Source organism: Mirounga angustirostris, unplaced genomic scaffold (genome assembly GCF_029215605.1).
Source record: "Mirounga angustirostris isolate CCGP_5_RB_7025 unplaced genomic scaffold, mMirAng1.0.hap1 SCAF_15, whole genome shotgun sequence".
Classification (NCBI taxonomy): domain Eukaryota; kingdom Metazoa; phylum Chordata; class Mammalia; order Carnivora; family Phocidae; genus Mirounga; species Mirounga angustirostris.
In genome coordinates, this window is record NW_026991723.1 from 83,777,836 (window position 1) to 83,794,817 (window position 16,982).

Here is a 16,982-nt window from a genome sequence, read left to right on the forward strand (position 1 = left end):
CAAGTAAGGAATGGGACAGTAACGGCTGGGAGACTGATGGGGTGGGCGTGTCCCTGCGGAGCCGGGGCCAGGGAGTGAGCATGGTGTCCGGCCCGTCCCGCCGCAGTACCTCCGGCCTGGGCTCCATGCTGCTGGATGCTGTGGAGTTGGCTGAGTAGCTGTTGATTGGTTTTACTCCTTTGATTTGTTTGTAATTTTGGAACTTACTTAATAAAGTGCCAAACATTCAGTAGTTGATCTAGGCTTTAAAAGTCTTTAGTTTGTGTGACTACACTTGGAATCTTCTGGGAACACACCCCAGGAGGGCCCGGTCACCATCTCCTGACACTGGCTCGGGCTGTGCGGCAGGAACGCCCTGAGATGCTAACAAGGTTTTTTAAAGGATTAAAAGCCAGAAACAGGTACTATCAGCCTACAGATACAAAAGGAACATTTTGTTCCCTATAACCACTAACAGCCAGCTTCTTTGAAGAGCAAGATGTTTTTTTAACCTTTTAAGCACATGGAACTGCAGTCTGCATTGTTAAAGGACCCTACTGATGTGGTTCTTGGAGAGAAGACATTGACCAAAGTGACACAACCCTTCCAATTCCTCTGCAGAACCCCCACCATTCCTGGGAGGTAGGACTAGACTGCTGGCTTCATTAAATTACACGTATTTACCTAAATTGGGGGGGGGGGGTGCTTTCTGAAAGACAAATGTCCTATAGCCATCTCCCCTTGCCCCCTTTTTGTACTTATTAGGTTACTGGTTTATCATAAAAGGATATACTCAGGAACAGCCAGATGGAAGAGCTGCACCGGGGAACGGAAGGGGGAAGGACACGGAGCTTCCATGCTCTCCGGGCATGCCACCCTCCCCACATCTCCGCTCTCCAGCCCAGTAGCCGCCCTCCCCACGTCTCTGCTCACCAAACTGGAAGGTCTGTTCTGTAGACCATGAAGTTGGCCTCGGAGTATTAAATACAAGACACAAAGTACCAAATTTCATTAGTCAAATACTGACACCAGACTATCAAGTAAAACCCACTGTAGTTGCATCTGGATTAGTGGCATCTGGATTAAAGAGCTTTAATCAAAAAGTGACACCACAAATGAATTTTCTACAGCAGTCTTAGATAATACAATTCCTATTTACAACACGGAGAGAGATCCAAATCCAATGCTCATATAAAGGGCTATACATACTGTCTCTATCACAGAACGTTTTATACAAGTAAAAGTGCATTAAATCATTTAGAATATTTACTCCACTCTTCCTCTTAAAGCTGAAGGAAATTCGACATGCAGGAGGAAAGCCCACTCAGAAGGCACCCTAAGCAGGTCCAGGCTGAGTGGAAGTTGCCGGGGGCTGTGGGCAGGGCGGGGTGAGACCAGCTCAAGGGCTGGAGAGGCCTCAGCGGAGTCGGACCGGTTGGCAAGCCCTGAGCCACCCGATGTGGGGACTCTCCTGGAATAGCTGGAAAAGCTCCCTCTTACTCACCGCAGTTACAGAACAGAAGGAATTGCTGTCTTGTGTCCCCACCAGATAAATGGAAATTCTAAACAAAGGAAAGCCATCTGCAGGGAGGAGCCACGTGAGGAGGGAGGCACCTGGATTATGGGTGGCTCGGGTGGCAGAGAGCCCAGCTGGGGTGACGGTGATGCTGCCCTTGCTTGGTACGCCCAGGTCTGTGGAAACGTAGTACATTAACTCTGCAAATCCGTGTTTTCCCGTAGATATGTTTTATTCCTGGGCACTTCTGAGAAACATGGGGGTGGGGGTGGGGGGAGAGGTGGTGGTTCCACACATGTGGCAGACGGCTTCCGACGTTTTGGTCAGGGATGGGGGAGGGACCACTGCCGCTCGCCCTGAATGGAGCAGACTGTCCTTAACCGGAGCAAACGTGGGATTAGCATTTGCTCAGTCTCACAACACAGAATTAAGAGCAAAGCAAATGAAATACCACCACTGCTTCAGAGGGAAGCAGAGACCATAGAATGCTAGTGAAATTAAAAAAGGGAAAGGCATCCCAATCTTAGAAATAATTTCCTCTTGATGCTCTGATTTGCCTTTAAGAACACCAGTTAAATGGATTTTATAATACACGTTTATAGTAGTGAAGAACTTCAGCTATAAAAAATAGTTTAAAATGGTTTACCAGCAACCTATCCAAGACAAGTACATTCATTAAAAAGGCAATTGAGTGTATTTGGTACTAAGGATCTTTTTTCATATATCTGCTAGTTTTCTTCAGTAAAGTGAGATACTGTCAGAAAGTTGCATATTCATGAATCCACACTGGCCCCAGAGTACCTTAAAGATGGGCACATCTAAAACTCTGGGTGGTTTGAGAAACAAGGTGAAAGGGGTAAAAAGCCTCTTCTATCTCATCTGAACCCAAACAAGCTAACTGGGAAGGGGAATTTGAACACCCACCCCAGTGAGCTGGCTGCGTGGCAGGGCACGAGGCTCGGGCCTGCTGGGCACCACGTCGAAGGGCTGTCTTTCCATCCAGCGTGGTCACTACGGGGTGGACCCAGTGCCTCCTCCCTGCCGGAGGCTGAGGGCTTCAGCTTCAAGCGCTAGCGTGGACACTTAAGAGGATTCAGGTGCGGACGGGTGCCGGCCAGAGCTGGGATCTTAGCAGCACGGCAGAAATGTGGGCAGTGCCAGGACCCTCCCGTTTGGTGAGCACGATGAGGCAGGGACAGCCACCTCCTGAGGTTCAGATCAGTCTGTCGGGAAGGGGGCCTTAAGTCTTGTAAACAATGTTTTGACGCTTGTACAAAATACTGCAGTTACAGTGATTAAAAACCCACCCAGACTGGTGTGTCAGTGTTCTTTTCACAGAAAAAGTGTCATCGCGTGGAGCCCCGCCTGTCGGCACTTCCATCTAGGACCACGATATCCGAGGGTTGGAGATGGATGGCCGGATGCTGCCCTTGGGGGCTGGCTTGGACCCAAACCATGACATCTGGGTTGGAAACAGAAAGGGTTCCTGAGATGAGCATCAGGATGAGGTTCCAAGGAAGCTGAAGGCACCCGCCCCCCATCCCCGAGCCGCCCCTGCGGCCCTCCACGCCCGTGGCGCCTGCCGTGAGCTCGCCGTGAAGACGCTGGTTGCGGAAACCAGGCTGCGGGGCGCGAGGGGGAGCAGCAGAAAACGGAGCTGACCAAAACCAGGGGCTGGGACTGTAGGTAATTCTGCCTTAAGATTTTCTTTTTGTTCTATCCCTTCAGCAGGTACTTTCTGAATATTTTATTTTTTAAAAAGTCTGGATGCCGGGGGTGCCTGGTGGCTCAGTTGGTTAAGCGACTGCCTTTGGCTCGGGTCATGATCCTGGAGTCCCGGGATCGAGTCCCGCATCGGGCTCCCGGCTCAGCGGGGAGTCTGCTTCTCCCTCTGACCCTCCTCCCTCTCATGCTATCATTCTCTCTCTCTCTCAATAAATAAATAAAAATCTTAAAAAAAAAAAAAAAAGTCTGGACGCCGGGCCAGCCCCGGGGCTGCTGCCGTTAGAGACGTTGGTGAAAGAGCCCAGGAAAGCACGAAGCCTGTGGGTGGAGCACGCATGAACGTTGTGTGCAGGAAGCAAGCGCATCCTGGGGACAGCTGGCTGAGCGCGGGGCTGGTAACTCCAGTTTCTAAGAGCCACGGCAGCCGGCGACCTACCTTGTACTCCAGGGTTTCTTTGAGCATGTTCTCTTCCTCTTCTGAGAAGTTCAGCAACACTGAGACAGCTTTTATAAGGTGGAAAGCCTGAAACAAAGGAAGTTGTGCTGTCATGGGCCTTGGTGGGGATGGAGCGGGGGCGCTGGGGGGGTCTAAGCAGCAGCGCTTCCCGGGCTCTGCTCCCGACGGGTGAGCAAGGACCATGGGGAGGGCGAGGTTGGGCTTTCTCAGGTCTAACGACAATGACCGGTTCTTTTCCTCCCCTCCATCTTTTCCTTTGGGGACCGGCGAGACCCCCGGGACATCCACGCAGCAGCTGCCCTGCTCTTCAGCAGAGGCAGGAATCTGGGGCAGATTCAGCTTCCTGAACTCAGCATCCGCCCCCTTCTCGGCCCCCCTGCTTGCTGCAGTCCGCAGGTCAGGGCCCGCTGGGCAAAGGACGAGGTACCCACACTGGTGGGCAAATCAGAACGTGGCAGAGGAAGAAAGAAATGGCCTTGGGGGGAAGCCATGAGAGGCTTGGACAATGAGCCAGGCACTCGGAACCCAAAAGGCAACTCAGAAGCCCTTTACCTCAGATTCTCGGCAGGACATGAATTTCAAAACCACGTGTTTCAGGTATTCAAAGTTGATCTCTCGGGCATCAGTCAGGTCAGTGTTATTCGTGACAGAAGGGGCCATGTTCGGCATCTCAGGGCCAGGCTTGTCCCGGACTTCAAACAGCTCGTTGTCGGGTCTGATTTTCTGAAAACCCAATGGAAAGATGCTACACTGAAGCCCCGAGACAGGTGCGAAAACCACCCGCCGATCCTTTAGCAGGCCTGGCGCGCTAGCTGAGAGGGCCCCCCGTGGGAAGGGAGTGCCTTCCAGTGTCTGAAGAAGGCTCGCCCCCCAGGTGGGGTGGCCGCTGGCGAAGAAGGAGGTCATGTGGGGAAGTTCAGACATTTTCTTTACCCGGGTCAGGACACCTCTGGGGCAGGGAGCACCCCAAAAAGGGCAGAGGCGCTGCTCTCCCAGGTCTGGGCACGGCACGCGGCGCACAGGTCATGTCACTGACTTCTCAGAGCTCAGGGCTCGGGGAAGGACGGCACATGTCCGAAGTCACACGGCTACTTTGCAGAGCCATGTTCAAGCGGGCAGGGCCATTGTCCCACCAGCCAACATCTGGCTTTCCAGAAACCCCCTGCAATCAACAGGCGGGTGATGGGGGGGGGCGCATCATCAGGCATGAGGCAGAAGAGGGGCACTTACCAGTTCCTTCTGGAGAGTCTTTTTGAGTTCCAGCATCCTCTGCTGCATCTGCTTTATGGTCTGAGACAAAGCCCCGCCCCCACAAAAAGCCATTCATCAAATGCACTTTTCACCATTGTTAAGGTGCAAAGAACAACAGAACAGCCAGCCACCGCCTTGGGACCCCACACACCTATTCTAAGATCCTGCCCTGTCTCCCCAGAGCCTTGTGTTGTCACACCTGCGTGCCCGGGGCTCTAACCCCTTCTGGCCGCTCTGCATGCACGAGCTCTCCGGGCCCTGCAAAGGCCACTGTCACACCCCCTCTGTGGAACGCTCGGGCCCAGGGCTGCCCCAGCCTCCCCACAGGGGCTTGGCCCTCAGGATGGCTTCTGGTGCTTGCTCTGGAAGGAGCGCAGCTGGAAACCCCTCTGGACAGTACGCTTTGTCCTTCAGGATTATATTTATGTGCCATGATCCCACATCACTGCTCTCCTGAAGTATCATCATTCTCAATGCTTATTTATTTATTTATTTTTAAAGATTTTATTTATTTGAGACAGAGAGAATGAGAGAGACAGAGAGCACATGAGAAGGGGGAGGGTCAGAGGCAGAAGCAGGCTCCCCGCCGAGCAGGGAACCCGATGCGGGACTCGATCCCAGGACTCCAGGATCATGACCTGAGCTGAAGGCAGTCGCTTAACCAACTGAGCCACCCAGGCGCCCTCAATGCTTATTTTTAACAGTGTAAGAGATCATGGTTTTTCTGTCCTTATCTAGTCTTTAAATTTTCTTTTATTTATTTTTAGTGAATTTAGTCTTAAGTGTAATTTGTTACACACTCCAGTCATCACTAGAAAGGCTAACCTGTTTTCCCGATGAAAGCATTTACTGTATAATCAGCAATAAAGGAAAAAAATGTTAAATGTTTCTCCCAAGTCTCACAACTGTAACACCAAAATTAGTTTTTCCTGTGGACTTCTGTCTATGTCACCAATCTTGGATTCAGTAGCTAGAATTTTTTGTTTTTTTTAAAAGATTTTATTTATTTTGGGGGGTGGGCAGAGAGAGTGAAGGAGTGGGGAGGAGGGGCAGAGGGAGAAGCAGACTCCCTGCTGAGCAGGGAGCCCGATGCGGGACCCTGGGATCATGACCTGAGCCGAAGGCAGACGCTTAACTGACTGAGCCACCCAGGCGCTCCACTAGCTAGAATTTTGAATAGTGTTTTTCATTTATCAGAGTTTTCATACCTTTCCACAGATTTCCTTTTTTTTTTTTTTTTAAGTAAGCTCTATGCCCAGTGTGGGGCTTGAACTCATGACCCTGAGATCAAGAGTCACATGCTCTACCAACTAAGCCTGCCAGGTGCCCCCTTAATTTTAACCTTTAATGTGACAGTAACTCTAGGGGATACCCCAGGTCTTACAGTGGGGCTGAGCCTCCATTTTTAAAGCGTTGGTCAGCTTTGCTTTCTCCAGAGGTATGTCCACAGTCTCTCCACAGAATGAGATGGCTCTGTCAGAGGCTCAGCTCCTATCAAGCACATTAAATGGCCTCCAATACACCCTATTTTATAAATGGTAATGTGTTGTTTCAGTCTGTTATTCTTTTGGCTGACCACGAGGCTGGACATTCATCTCAAAGTACATTTGCTATTTTATGTTACCTGATTTTCTAGGTTTTTGGCTCATGGATTAATTCATCTAACAAATACCGATTGAGTCCCTACTATGTGTTAGACACTGATCTGGAGGCTGGGGGAAAACAATAAGCAAAACAAGAAAAATGTCTGCTCTCAGGAGGGAAAAGTGCCGATAACCAGATATTAGTACATCAGAGGTATTAAGAGGTATGGAGAGAAAAGAGCAAGGTAAGGGGACAGGAGGTTCTGGTGGTGAGGGCTGCCAAGGGTAGCAGGGAGGCCTCCTTGACAAAATGACACCATAAAGGAAGTGAGGGAATTGCAGGAAGAGTCTTCCAGACAGAAGGCTCAGCAAGTGCAAAGGCCCTGAGGCAGGAGGGTGCTTAATATTCACAGAAAGGCAAGGCCAATGTGGCTGAGAGGAAGTGCTGGGGATGGCAGAGGGGGTGCAGTAAAAAGGGTACCAAGGAGCCAAACCACACAGGGCTTTGTGGGCCCCTGCAAGGACTTGGCTTATAGAGAGAGGAAGTCATCAGAGGGGTGGAACCCTGGGGTGACGGGGAAAACAGTTAGAAGCCGAACAGCAGCCTGTAGGGGAGAGACGATGGTAACCTGACCTTGGGTGGCGGCCGTGGTGGGGATGGGGAGCAGCTCAGTTTGGGTGTAGCCTGAAAGGAGAGTCAAAAGGACTGGCTAAAGGTGTGGCTGTTGCTCGTGGGAGAGACACAAGGGTTGAAAATGACACCAAGATTTTTACTTTTCACACTTACTGAGCTAAAGGGCGGCAGCCGGTGCCGGGCAGCACGGTGAGTTTGAAGTTTGGGTGGTTTAAGTTTCAGATGTGTTTTAGACACTGCCGCGGAGGTAGAGACGATCTAGGGCTCCCAGGAGCGTGTGGGCTTGCGAGCAGCGTGCAGCAAGTGACTGAGTGCCATGAGAGCGGAGGTCTGAGGGCTGGGCCCTGGGGCACACAGTGTTTGTACACTCTTCTCTATTTTACATTTCACACTAAGATTAAATGTGTGTATGCACGCGCAAGAGAGAGGAGATGAGCACTTTTTCCTTTTGTTAAAGGTCTAGAAAAATACACACCCGCAATCACACTCTGGAGGCCAAGCCACGAGCAGCCAGCACGCTTGACTTCCAGGGCCCTTGGACACCAGGACGGAACGAGAGCCCGCACCGGAGGGTGCAGCGGCTGGCGGGGTGCGTGCAGTCATGGCATTCACTGACCCCCTGCCAACTACCAGGAACGTTACAGGACAGCTGGCAAACGCTTTCATTTCTCCCCCACCCCTGCCCCCCGGTCAAACCACCTGAAGACCGGCATCGCTGGGTCATGTCACGGCCGTGGAGAGGAAGTGAGAGGTAAGGTGACTGGTCCAACAGGACCCACTGGTGACAGCACAGGCGGCTGTGAACACCTGAACTCACAACTGCTCGAGCTCTAACACTCCGAACAGTATCTCAGCTGGGGGGGGTGTGACAGGCACGCAGACAGGTGGAAAGACAGGAAGAAGGCCCTCTGCCAGAGAGGTAAGAGCTCCCCGAGACGTGCCCAGGGGCGTCCGCCGAACTCCAGGAAGGGACCGGACGGTTTCAGGCACAAATCGGGGAAAGTGCAGGGAGAGAGACAGTTGAGGCAAGAAGCACCCTCACCTTATTTTTCTCCAGAAGCTGTTGCTCCAAGTCCTGTTTCTCCTTCTGTAGCTGCCCCAGGTCCACGACCCCCACCTCACCGTTTGGGATTCTCTCTGCCGCTGGAAGCTGGAACATGGGGTCCTGTGTGGCCCTCGAGGTTACCTACAGGGTGGTGGCAGCAAGCTGACAGCCAGGCCAAGGTAACGGTCAAGCTAAGCTGCAGGTCCCTGGGGAAGGGGACCAGATCGGTTCCAAAGGTGCGGACTGATGAGCTCGAACAGGCAGCTGGCCAGGAACCACGCCTGAACTGTGGAGATCCCGTCCAGGGCCTTCCAGAGGGACAATCAGCTTTCCCCGCAGCGAGTGTGCTTGGAAGGAAAGGGCTCTTAACACCTGAACCCTGACACGTGGTGCCACATCCGATGGGCTCCTCGACACCCACAAGCACCCCCACTTTAAAGAGAGGAAGCTGGAGCACAGGGAAATGACCTGCTCAACATCCCGGAGCTAGAGAGCACCAGCTGTGTCGTCCTGTAAGCCCGCCACCCCCTTCCCACCACCTCCCCAAGGCCAACTGCAGTGGTCAGCCGTGCGTCCTGCCGCGCCATGCCCGGCCCACTGCTCCAGTGGGCACTTACGTGAGGCTCAGGCACTGAGCGCGTCAACCCCTGCTCTGGGCTGGGCCGCCTCAGCACGTCGTCCCTCGCAGCAGCCTCGGACTCCTCTGCCCTCAGGCTCTGCAGGGATTCCAGCTCACGCTGCAGCTGGTGCATCTGTGACAGGGCAGAGTCGTGACCTAGGCCAGGCAGAGGGGGGCAACCGTCAGCCTGGTGACTCTGCGCCGCTTCAGGGCAGGGGTACCTGGTGGGGAGCAGGTCAGAAGGCTCGACGGGGGCAGACTCCTCACCTTTCTTCAGTTGGAAAATCTCCTGCTCTTTCTGGAGAATCACTTCAGTTTTTTCCTGCAGAGTCTGCTCCTTCTCATCTATGACAGCTGTGAGGTTAGCAGCCTTGGAGAGAAAGACCAACAGGACGAGGCTGGCAGCAGTAACCGCCTTTCCCCCAAAAGGAATCTCCAATTTTCCACTACCCAGGGTCCCCCATGAATCCCTCCCTGCAGCCCACAGCCTAGAACACCCCCTAGCTAAGCGCTGCTCGTCAGGGCACGCACGGGGCCGGAGCCCTGCACAGGAGCTTCCCCTCACTGCCCACCCAGCCTACGCTGGGCCTCCAGGACATGCGGCTGCTCGGCCCGGCCTTGCGGGTCCTGAGTGCCCGTCACATGCCTGGCATTTGATACATGTGACCTTGTCACACATGTCTGTTACATGTGTAATTATCCTCAAGTCTTTTCAGAGGCAACTGAGACTCACGTTTGTTAAGGACTTACTGAAGGCCTGGGGCCCAGTAACTACCAGGTCTGGGGCCTGATGCTGAGTCTGTCTGAAAAGGAAGGCACTTCCCATCCTTCCCACTGACAGCTCAGCTGTCTTACAGTCTTGGGGGCCTGTGGCCAGTGATGGCCCCCTCACAGAATTAGAGCCCGGTAGGTGCCTGGATATGGGCTTTTCCCCAGGTGAGCTTTAGAACAATAACTGACCATCAAAAATCAAAAAAGACCTATCCTGTGGGGTGAGGATTTCTTTATAACACTTTTCTCCCACCTTCCAAAGACCTCAGGGGAATCACTCAGTTGCTGGCATTCCTGAGACCTAGGTCCAGCCCCTGTCCTGGACACAAGGGGAGGTAGGCTGGTCCTACCTGAGGCTGGAACTCACCACCACCCCCGGCCCCACCCCAGGCCCACGCCTCTGGGTCAAGCGGGGCCTACCTGTTGCTGGAACTCTTCCCTCTGCTTCTGCACTTCATCCAGGGCTTGAGCCATGGCGACACTCACAATTTCTCTTTGGCTCCATTCTTCCTACAATCCAGAAAACAGGGAGGAGATTGGGTCTCAGAACTCATTTCACAGTTTCTTAGCTGCACGCTACCTGAAGCCCACCACGGGAATACGGCCTTACAGGGCCAGATTAATGTTCTTACTGCTTCTCGAGGTTCCCAGGCTGCCTGCTCACTGCAATGCCTTCTGTAACCCTCCGGGAACTGTCCTCCTGGGCAACCCATCGGCCTCTCCGCAAATGGGCACACCGCGGAGGGTCGGTTATCCCCTGGGCACACCAGTCAGTTCTTGGGCCAAGGTTAGGAGAGACCGAGAACTTGGAAGAGAAGAGCTGGTCTAATGAAATCAACACGGAACACGAAGATCCTCAGGCCCACGTGAATGGACTAGTGGACTGGAGCAACCCAATTACAGGAAAAATAAGAAGCAATTACTGAATTGTAATAAGACAAAATGCCACAGACTCATCAAAATTATCCATTTTAGAGGAGAGAAAAAGGCTCTGAGAGGTGAATGTGCCTGAGGTCCCACAGTTGGTGGGACAGCCAGATTTCAAGCCAGCATCTGTCTGAGCTCAGAGCCAAGCCTCTGTTAGACTCTACCAGCCAGAATATTTTCTACGCCGAGCACGGCTACCTCCTCAGCCTTCCCCAGAGCACAGGAACTATCTCCTGACAAACACATCAGTTCTCTTCCCTGTGACGGATGCTGTGCTCACTGCTCAGTCCCCAGACTTCTCAGGCGCCTTCGTTCTGGTCAGGGACATCTGTTTTTCCGGTCTACCCAGGATCGCCCCAGTTTTGGGGGTAAGAGCCTCATCACTGCTCTTCCCAACTTGCGCCCTGCAGTTCCACGTGGTTCTGGTAGGGCTGCCAATAATGATATGCCCATTTTGTGGCTACAAGGATAAGCATGTGATTCAGACCTGGCCAATCACAGTACCCCTTGGCCAAACTGACCTGTCCACGGGGTGGCTCTGTCACTTCAGATGGACCAATCAAAATCCCCTTTTATATCAGAATCCTTTTTAATATGGTGAAGCCTAAGGGGAGAAGCCCTCTTTCCTGAGCTGGCATGTTACCAGCTTGGAGCTGCTGTGGTGATGTCCACCCAATTTGCAGGCCGCAGTCTGCATCATGGAGAAAAGAGTTTGGCTAACTGACAGGGCAGGAAATAGCATGATGCAGGAAGAAAAGAGACCTGAGGGCTGCCCCCGCCCCCGCCCCGCCCGGTTCCAGTCGGACAAGTCTTGCTGGTTCTGTGAGCTACTTATCGCCCCTTCGACACCTCCCTTTCCACTGGGTGCGGTACAAGTTGGTTCACGGAGGGGGGAGGCCAGCCTCCTGGCCAGGGGCATTCTGGCTCCTACCGTGGAATTGTCAGAATTGACCTTCCGTTGAGTCCATCTCTAGTAAAGATGAGAAAAACGGGTGCCTGAATTCAAGAGGAGGGACCTTGCCCTACCTACCCCAGACAACACCTCTCATCAGGAGGCTCTGTTGACATAGGAAAAGCAGTTCTGAAACCCTGGTCCTGTGGGTGGAGGGTGGCAGAAGGCTTTTCTGGGGAGGATGAGAGGAGAGCTGGGACTGCGGACGTCTCAGAGGATGGCAGGCAGACTGCGCGGAAGCCAGGAAAGCGGGGGAGGGCAGGAACCAGACTCAAAGCTGCCTCCTGCCCGGCACTGCACGCGTCACTTTTCCTCAGGGTCACACTGGATCCTCAGGCTAATCCTCTTGAAGGCAAGGGTGAATAGGTTCAGTTTAAAAAAAAAAGGAAACTAGATTCCTTCAAGAATGTGTTAGTGAGCGGCCAGCCGGCAGGCAGAACAGAGTCGGTGTGGTTGTGAAGCCCCAGCCGGTCCAGGACCGCGGGATTCGGGGCCACCTGGCTCGGCTCAGCCACCGGGCTCCCCGCCTCCGGCAGCCCTCTGCACCTGGGAATGCCTTCCCGGAGGGAATTCGAAATATGTATGCACCGAAAAATAGTGCTTCAAAGTACGTGAAGCAAAGATGGGCCGAATTAAAGAGAGAAAGAGACAAATCCCTGATCATAGCTGGAAGATTCAGCACACCACCCTTACGAACTGATGGAACAAGAAGACAAAAAAGAAAAATCAGAAAACACAGAGAAGATCTGGACAGCCCTCTCACCCAACCTGATCTACGGAGCACTTACGGAATGCTTTCCCCTCACGGCGGAAGTGCACTATTTCCCCGGGCACTACAGGCTGGGGCATAAAACAAGCCTCAGTAAATATCAAAGAACTGAAATCAGTTCGTGTATTATCTGACCATAATGGTATTAAACTAGAAATCCAAGACATTGAGAACATTCCCCAAACGTGTGAAAATTAACCACACCTCCTAACAGCCTGTGCGTGTGCTGGTTTTTGTTACCGCCTATCGACCCGCTTCCCCCTTTCATATTCTGCTTTGCCCTGCTATGCCTGGGACTCCACAAACCCCATTTCTGCCTGTCTAGCTGGTTCCATATGAATCTCTGCCCACAGGAGGAACTCAAGGGAGCCTGGAAGGCAGGGGGACAGAGCAAGAGACTTGCTCCTTCTTGTCAGCTTCCTGTTTCTGTGAGCAATGCTGCTGCATGGGGCAGCAGAATTTCGTCCTGAAGTGCCAGGACGTGGGGCTGACTTCATTCACTGCCTTGTTCCCCCGACACACACCAGCACCCACTGAACAGCGTCCCCTGCTCAGAGGTCCGAGTGTCAGATCTGTGGGGCTCTTTGTCTTAATTCCTAAGATTAATAATTCCACCTTCTCTGCTTTGTTCCCTTAGTTGTAGCCATTCCTGCATTCCATCACCTTCGTGACAGCTTATGACTGTTTCTGTGCTGGACTAAAAACCTTACATGAGAACATAAATTCTCACTCAAATAACTGGTATGGTTCCTTTCTCCTGACTGGACCATGATGGATACACTGCAGGACAGATTTTCTGTTTCTTCTTGTGTACATTAGTTGCAATGATCATCACTCTTCATTCTTTCTTACTGCCTTACATCTTCCGTGCATCTATGGAGAATCTTCCTTCACCTGAATGATGCTCTCTAGCACTCCCTTTAGTGCAAATCTGTTGGTGGCTAATTCCTTGTTTCTGTTTTATTGGTTTTTCTAGTTCTACTACCATGCTGTGTCTGGATATAGATTTTAAAATTTATCCTGCCGGGGGGGCGGCGCCTGGGTGGCTCGGTCATTGAGCGTCTGCCTTCGGCTCGGGTCATGATCCCGGGGTCCTGGGACTGAGCCCCGCATTGGGCTCCTTGCTCAGCGGGAGGCCTGCTTCTCCTTCTCCCACTCCCCCTGCTTGTGTTCCCTCTCTTGCTCTATCTCGCTCTCTAATAAATAAATAAAATCTTAAAAAAAATTTTTTTTTAATTTATCCTGGGGGCGCCTGACTGGCTCAGTCAGAAGAGCATGTGATTCTTGATCTCGGGAGTCATGAGTTCAAGCCCCACACTGGGGTAAGAGATTACTAAAATGAAATAAACTTTAAAAAAAAATTAAAAAATAACTGGTGCCTGGGTGGTTCATTTGGTTAAGCATCTGCCTTCGGCTCAGGTCATGATCCTGGGGTCCTGGGATCGAGCCCCACATCAGGCTCCCTGCTTGGCAGAGAGTCCACTTCTCCCTCTGCCCCTCCCCTGGCTCATGTTCTTTCTCCCCCCTCCCCCCGATGTCCCCCCTTAAACAAACAAACAAACAAACAAAATCTTTTAAAAACATTTTAAAAATAACATTTACCCTGTTTGGATTTGTAAGCATCCTCAACACCTGGGGTGCCTGGGTGGCTCAGTCGTTAAGCATCTGCCTTCGGCTCAGGTCATGATCCCAGGTCAATCCCTGGGATTGAGCCCCGCATCGCATCGGGCTCCCTGCTCAGCAGGAAGCCTGCTTCTCCCTCCCCCACGCCTCCCACCCCTGCTTGTGTTCCCTCTCTCACTGTGTCTGTCAAATAAATAAATAAAATCTTAAAAAAAAAAAAAGAATCCTCATACCTATACCTGTGACTTGACAGCTTTCAGCAGTTTGGAAACTTCTTAGCTATTATCACTTCAATAACTGCTGTGGTCTCAGAGCACCTGGGTGGTTCAGTTGGTTAAGCGTCTGACTCTTGGTTTCCACTCAGGTCATGATCTCAGGGTTGTGAGACTGAGTCTGCCCAGCGTCAGGCTCTGTGCTCAGCATGGAGTCTGCTTGGGATTCTCTCTCCCTCTGCCGTTCCCCCTGCTCTCCTTCTCTCTAAAATAAATAAATAGGGGCACCTGGCTGGCTCAGTCGGTGAAGCGTCTGCCTTCAGCTCAGGTCAAGATCCCAGGGTCCTAGGATCGAGCCCCGCATCGGGCTCCCTGCTCGGAGGGGAGCCTGCTTCTCCCTCTCCCTCAGCCCCTCCCCCCCAGCTCGTGCACTTTCTCTCAAATAAATAAAAATCTTTAAAAAAAAATAAAATCTTTCGGGGCGCCGGGGTGGCTCAGTCGTTAAGCGTCTGCCTTCGGCTCAGGTCATGATCCCAGCGTCCTGGGATCGAGTCCCACATCGGGTTCCCTGCTCAGCGGGAAGCCTGCTTCTCCCTCTCCCACTCCCCCTGCTTGTGTTCCTGCTCTCTCTCTCTCTGTCAAATATTTAAAAAATAAAAAAAAATAAAATCTTTAAAAAAAAAAAGTAAATAGGGGCGCCTGGGTGGCTCAGTTGGTTAAGCAACTGCCTTCGGCTCAGGTCATGATCCTGGAGTCCCAGGATCGAGTCCCATATCGGGCTCCTTGCTCAGCAGGGGGTCTGCTTCTCCCTCTGACCCTCCCCCCTCTCATGTGCTCTCTCTCTCAAATAAATAAATAAAATCTTTAAAAAAAAAATAAGTAAATAAAATCTTTAAAAAATAGTAATTGCTTCAGTCTCACTTGTGCGCTCCCTTCTGAGCCCCCACTGACCTGGGATCAGGTACCTCCCAGGATCCTGTCTTTTATCATGCCTTTTCTATATTTCATTCTGTCCTTCTTTCCACTTCACTAGTTCTCTCTTGAGTTCTAATCTGCTAGTTCTCTCTTGAGTTCTAATCTGCTCTTAAACATATTGTTTTTTCTTTTTAAACATATTGTTTTTAAAAACAACTTTCCTGAAATATAACAATATGCTGTGCATATTTCAAGCGTGCAATGTCGTTAGGTTAGGGTGAAGCCGTCACCACAATTAAAACCGTGAAAATACTCATTACCCCCGAAAGCTTCCGCATGCCCTTTCCGAGTCTACCACATTCTTAGTTCCAGCTCTACTTTCTCTGGCTCTCATGTTCTAAGTTGTTTCCCTTTTAACACTGCTACCTTTTAGGATAGTTTCCAAACCTCTGCTGAAATTTTCAATTTTGTCCTTTATGCCCTTAAACAGTAATATAATATCCGAGCCTCCTAACAGGTCTTCCTGCTTCTCTACTTGCTTCCTTTCCAGAACATTCTCTACAAAGAGCCAGAGTAATTGTTTTAAAACAAAACTTCTCCCTGCACCCTCTCAGGTCCCATCCCTCTTCAGGAGCTTTGTACTATCGCTCAATAAACTTTGCTTTGCTGCCCACCAAAACAAAACAAAACATCCCACAAAACTTCTCCCATCACTTCTTTGCTTAAAACTCGCAACTATTTCCCTGCCTGCCTCCTCTCCTCCTCTTCTCCCCCAGCCCACTAAGCGGCAGCCACACTGATCTTTGTGCTGTTCTCTGAACAAACTAAGCTTTTTCCTGCCTCAGAGCTTTTCTATTTGCTATTTCTTCGGTCTGGACTATTCCCCTCCCAAACATGCACACTGCTGGCCACTTCATATGATTCAGGGCTTTTGCTCAAATTATCACTGAAGCCTTCCCTAACCTCCATATCCAAAAGAGTCCACTCCTCCCTGCTCTCTGTCCCTCACTCTGCTTTACTCTCTTCATGGCATTTATGACTACCGCTCATCTGCCATCTCTAGTTACAGGCTCCACAGAGGGGACGTTTCGTCTGTTTTGCTCATATCCCAGCACCTACAGTGGCACCTACGGGTACTCCAATGTTTGTTGAAGGCATGCAGGGAAACAGACTGACTGCAAAGCACACAGCTCCCACCATTCAGCACTACTGCCTTAGCAGCTACCTACCCTAGCAGAGACTATTACCGAGAGCTTACTTAATGCAGACCCTCAGCTATGGATGTTCTGTTTTGTTTTTTTAAAGGGATCTTTTTTTTTTTTTTTTAAGATTTTTAAATTTATTTATTTGCCAGAGAAAGCGAGGGGGAGAGAGTGAGAGTACAAGCAGGGGGAGTAGCTAAGCAAGGAGCCCAATGTGGGACTCCTTGAGGTGAAGGCAGATGCTTAACTGACTGGGCCACCTGGGGGTCCCATTACGGATGTTTTGAGAAGGTCTCTGCCAAAAGACCCGTAAGATCTCTGTGTCATGACCAACTTGGGCAAGTACTGCAATGATCCATCATCTAAGGGCTTCTTTGAAAGGGGACCGAGGACCCTGGAGGCCTCTAAGAAAGTGGCAGAAACTCTCTTTCCTTTGCATCCAGTTATGTCCAGGCAGAGAAGCGGGCAATGTCTGATTAAAGCACCAAGTTCTCAGAAGGTAGACTGTTCCTTCATCTCTACACACGGGCTCCAACGTAAACGGACAAGGTCCTTACGACCACGTAAGCCCTTGCTTTACTAGTCCCACTGGAAAGATCAACACCAGTGCTTTGACAGCATGACTTTCAGGCAGCTGCAGACGGTGGCACAGAGGGGGAGCTGGTTGAGTGAAGTAAGACCAGCATCACCTCAAACTAACTACGGAATTTGGACAAATTACTTATACTCAGAGCCTCAGATGACATTAATTGCAAAATGAGCATAATTCTTCCTACCATCCTGGATCACTGAGAGGACGTAC

General features: G+C 51.3%; 1 protein-coding gene across 3 annotated transcripts in view; it reads right to left on the reverse strand.

Annotated features, from left to right (window-relative positions):
- Window positions 1-1,046: 1,046 nt before the first annotated feature.
- Window positions 1,047-16,982, reverse strand: part of GOLGA1 (golgin A1) — a 46,057-nt gene continuing 30,121 nt past the window's right edge. For all 3 annotated transcript variants that reach the window (XM_045883139.2, XM_045883138.2, XM_064579869.1), the window contains 8 exons: window positions 10,001-10,090; window positions 9,077-9,179; window positions 8,808-8,965; window positions 8,188-8,331; window positions 4,908-4,967; window positions 4,230-4,400; window positions 3,657-3,743; window positions 1,047-2,957 (listed from right to left, as the gene is read on the reverse strand). In XM_045883139.2, the coding sequence (XP_045739095.1) occupies window positions 2,877-2,957; window positions 3,657-3,743; window positions 4,230-4,400; window positions 4,908-4,967; window positions 8,188-8,331; window positions 8,808-8,965; window positions 9,077-9,179; window positions 10,001-10,090 (894 nt within the window). In that variant the 3' untranslated portion in view covers window positions 1,047-2,876. The remainder of the gene's footprint in view (window positions 2,958-3,656; window positions 3,744-4,229; window positions 4,401-4,907; window positions 4,968-8,187; window positions 8,332-8,807; window positions 8,966-9,076; window positions 9,180-10,000; window positions 10,091-16,982) is intronic.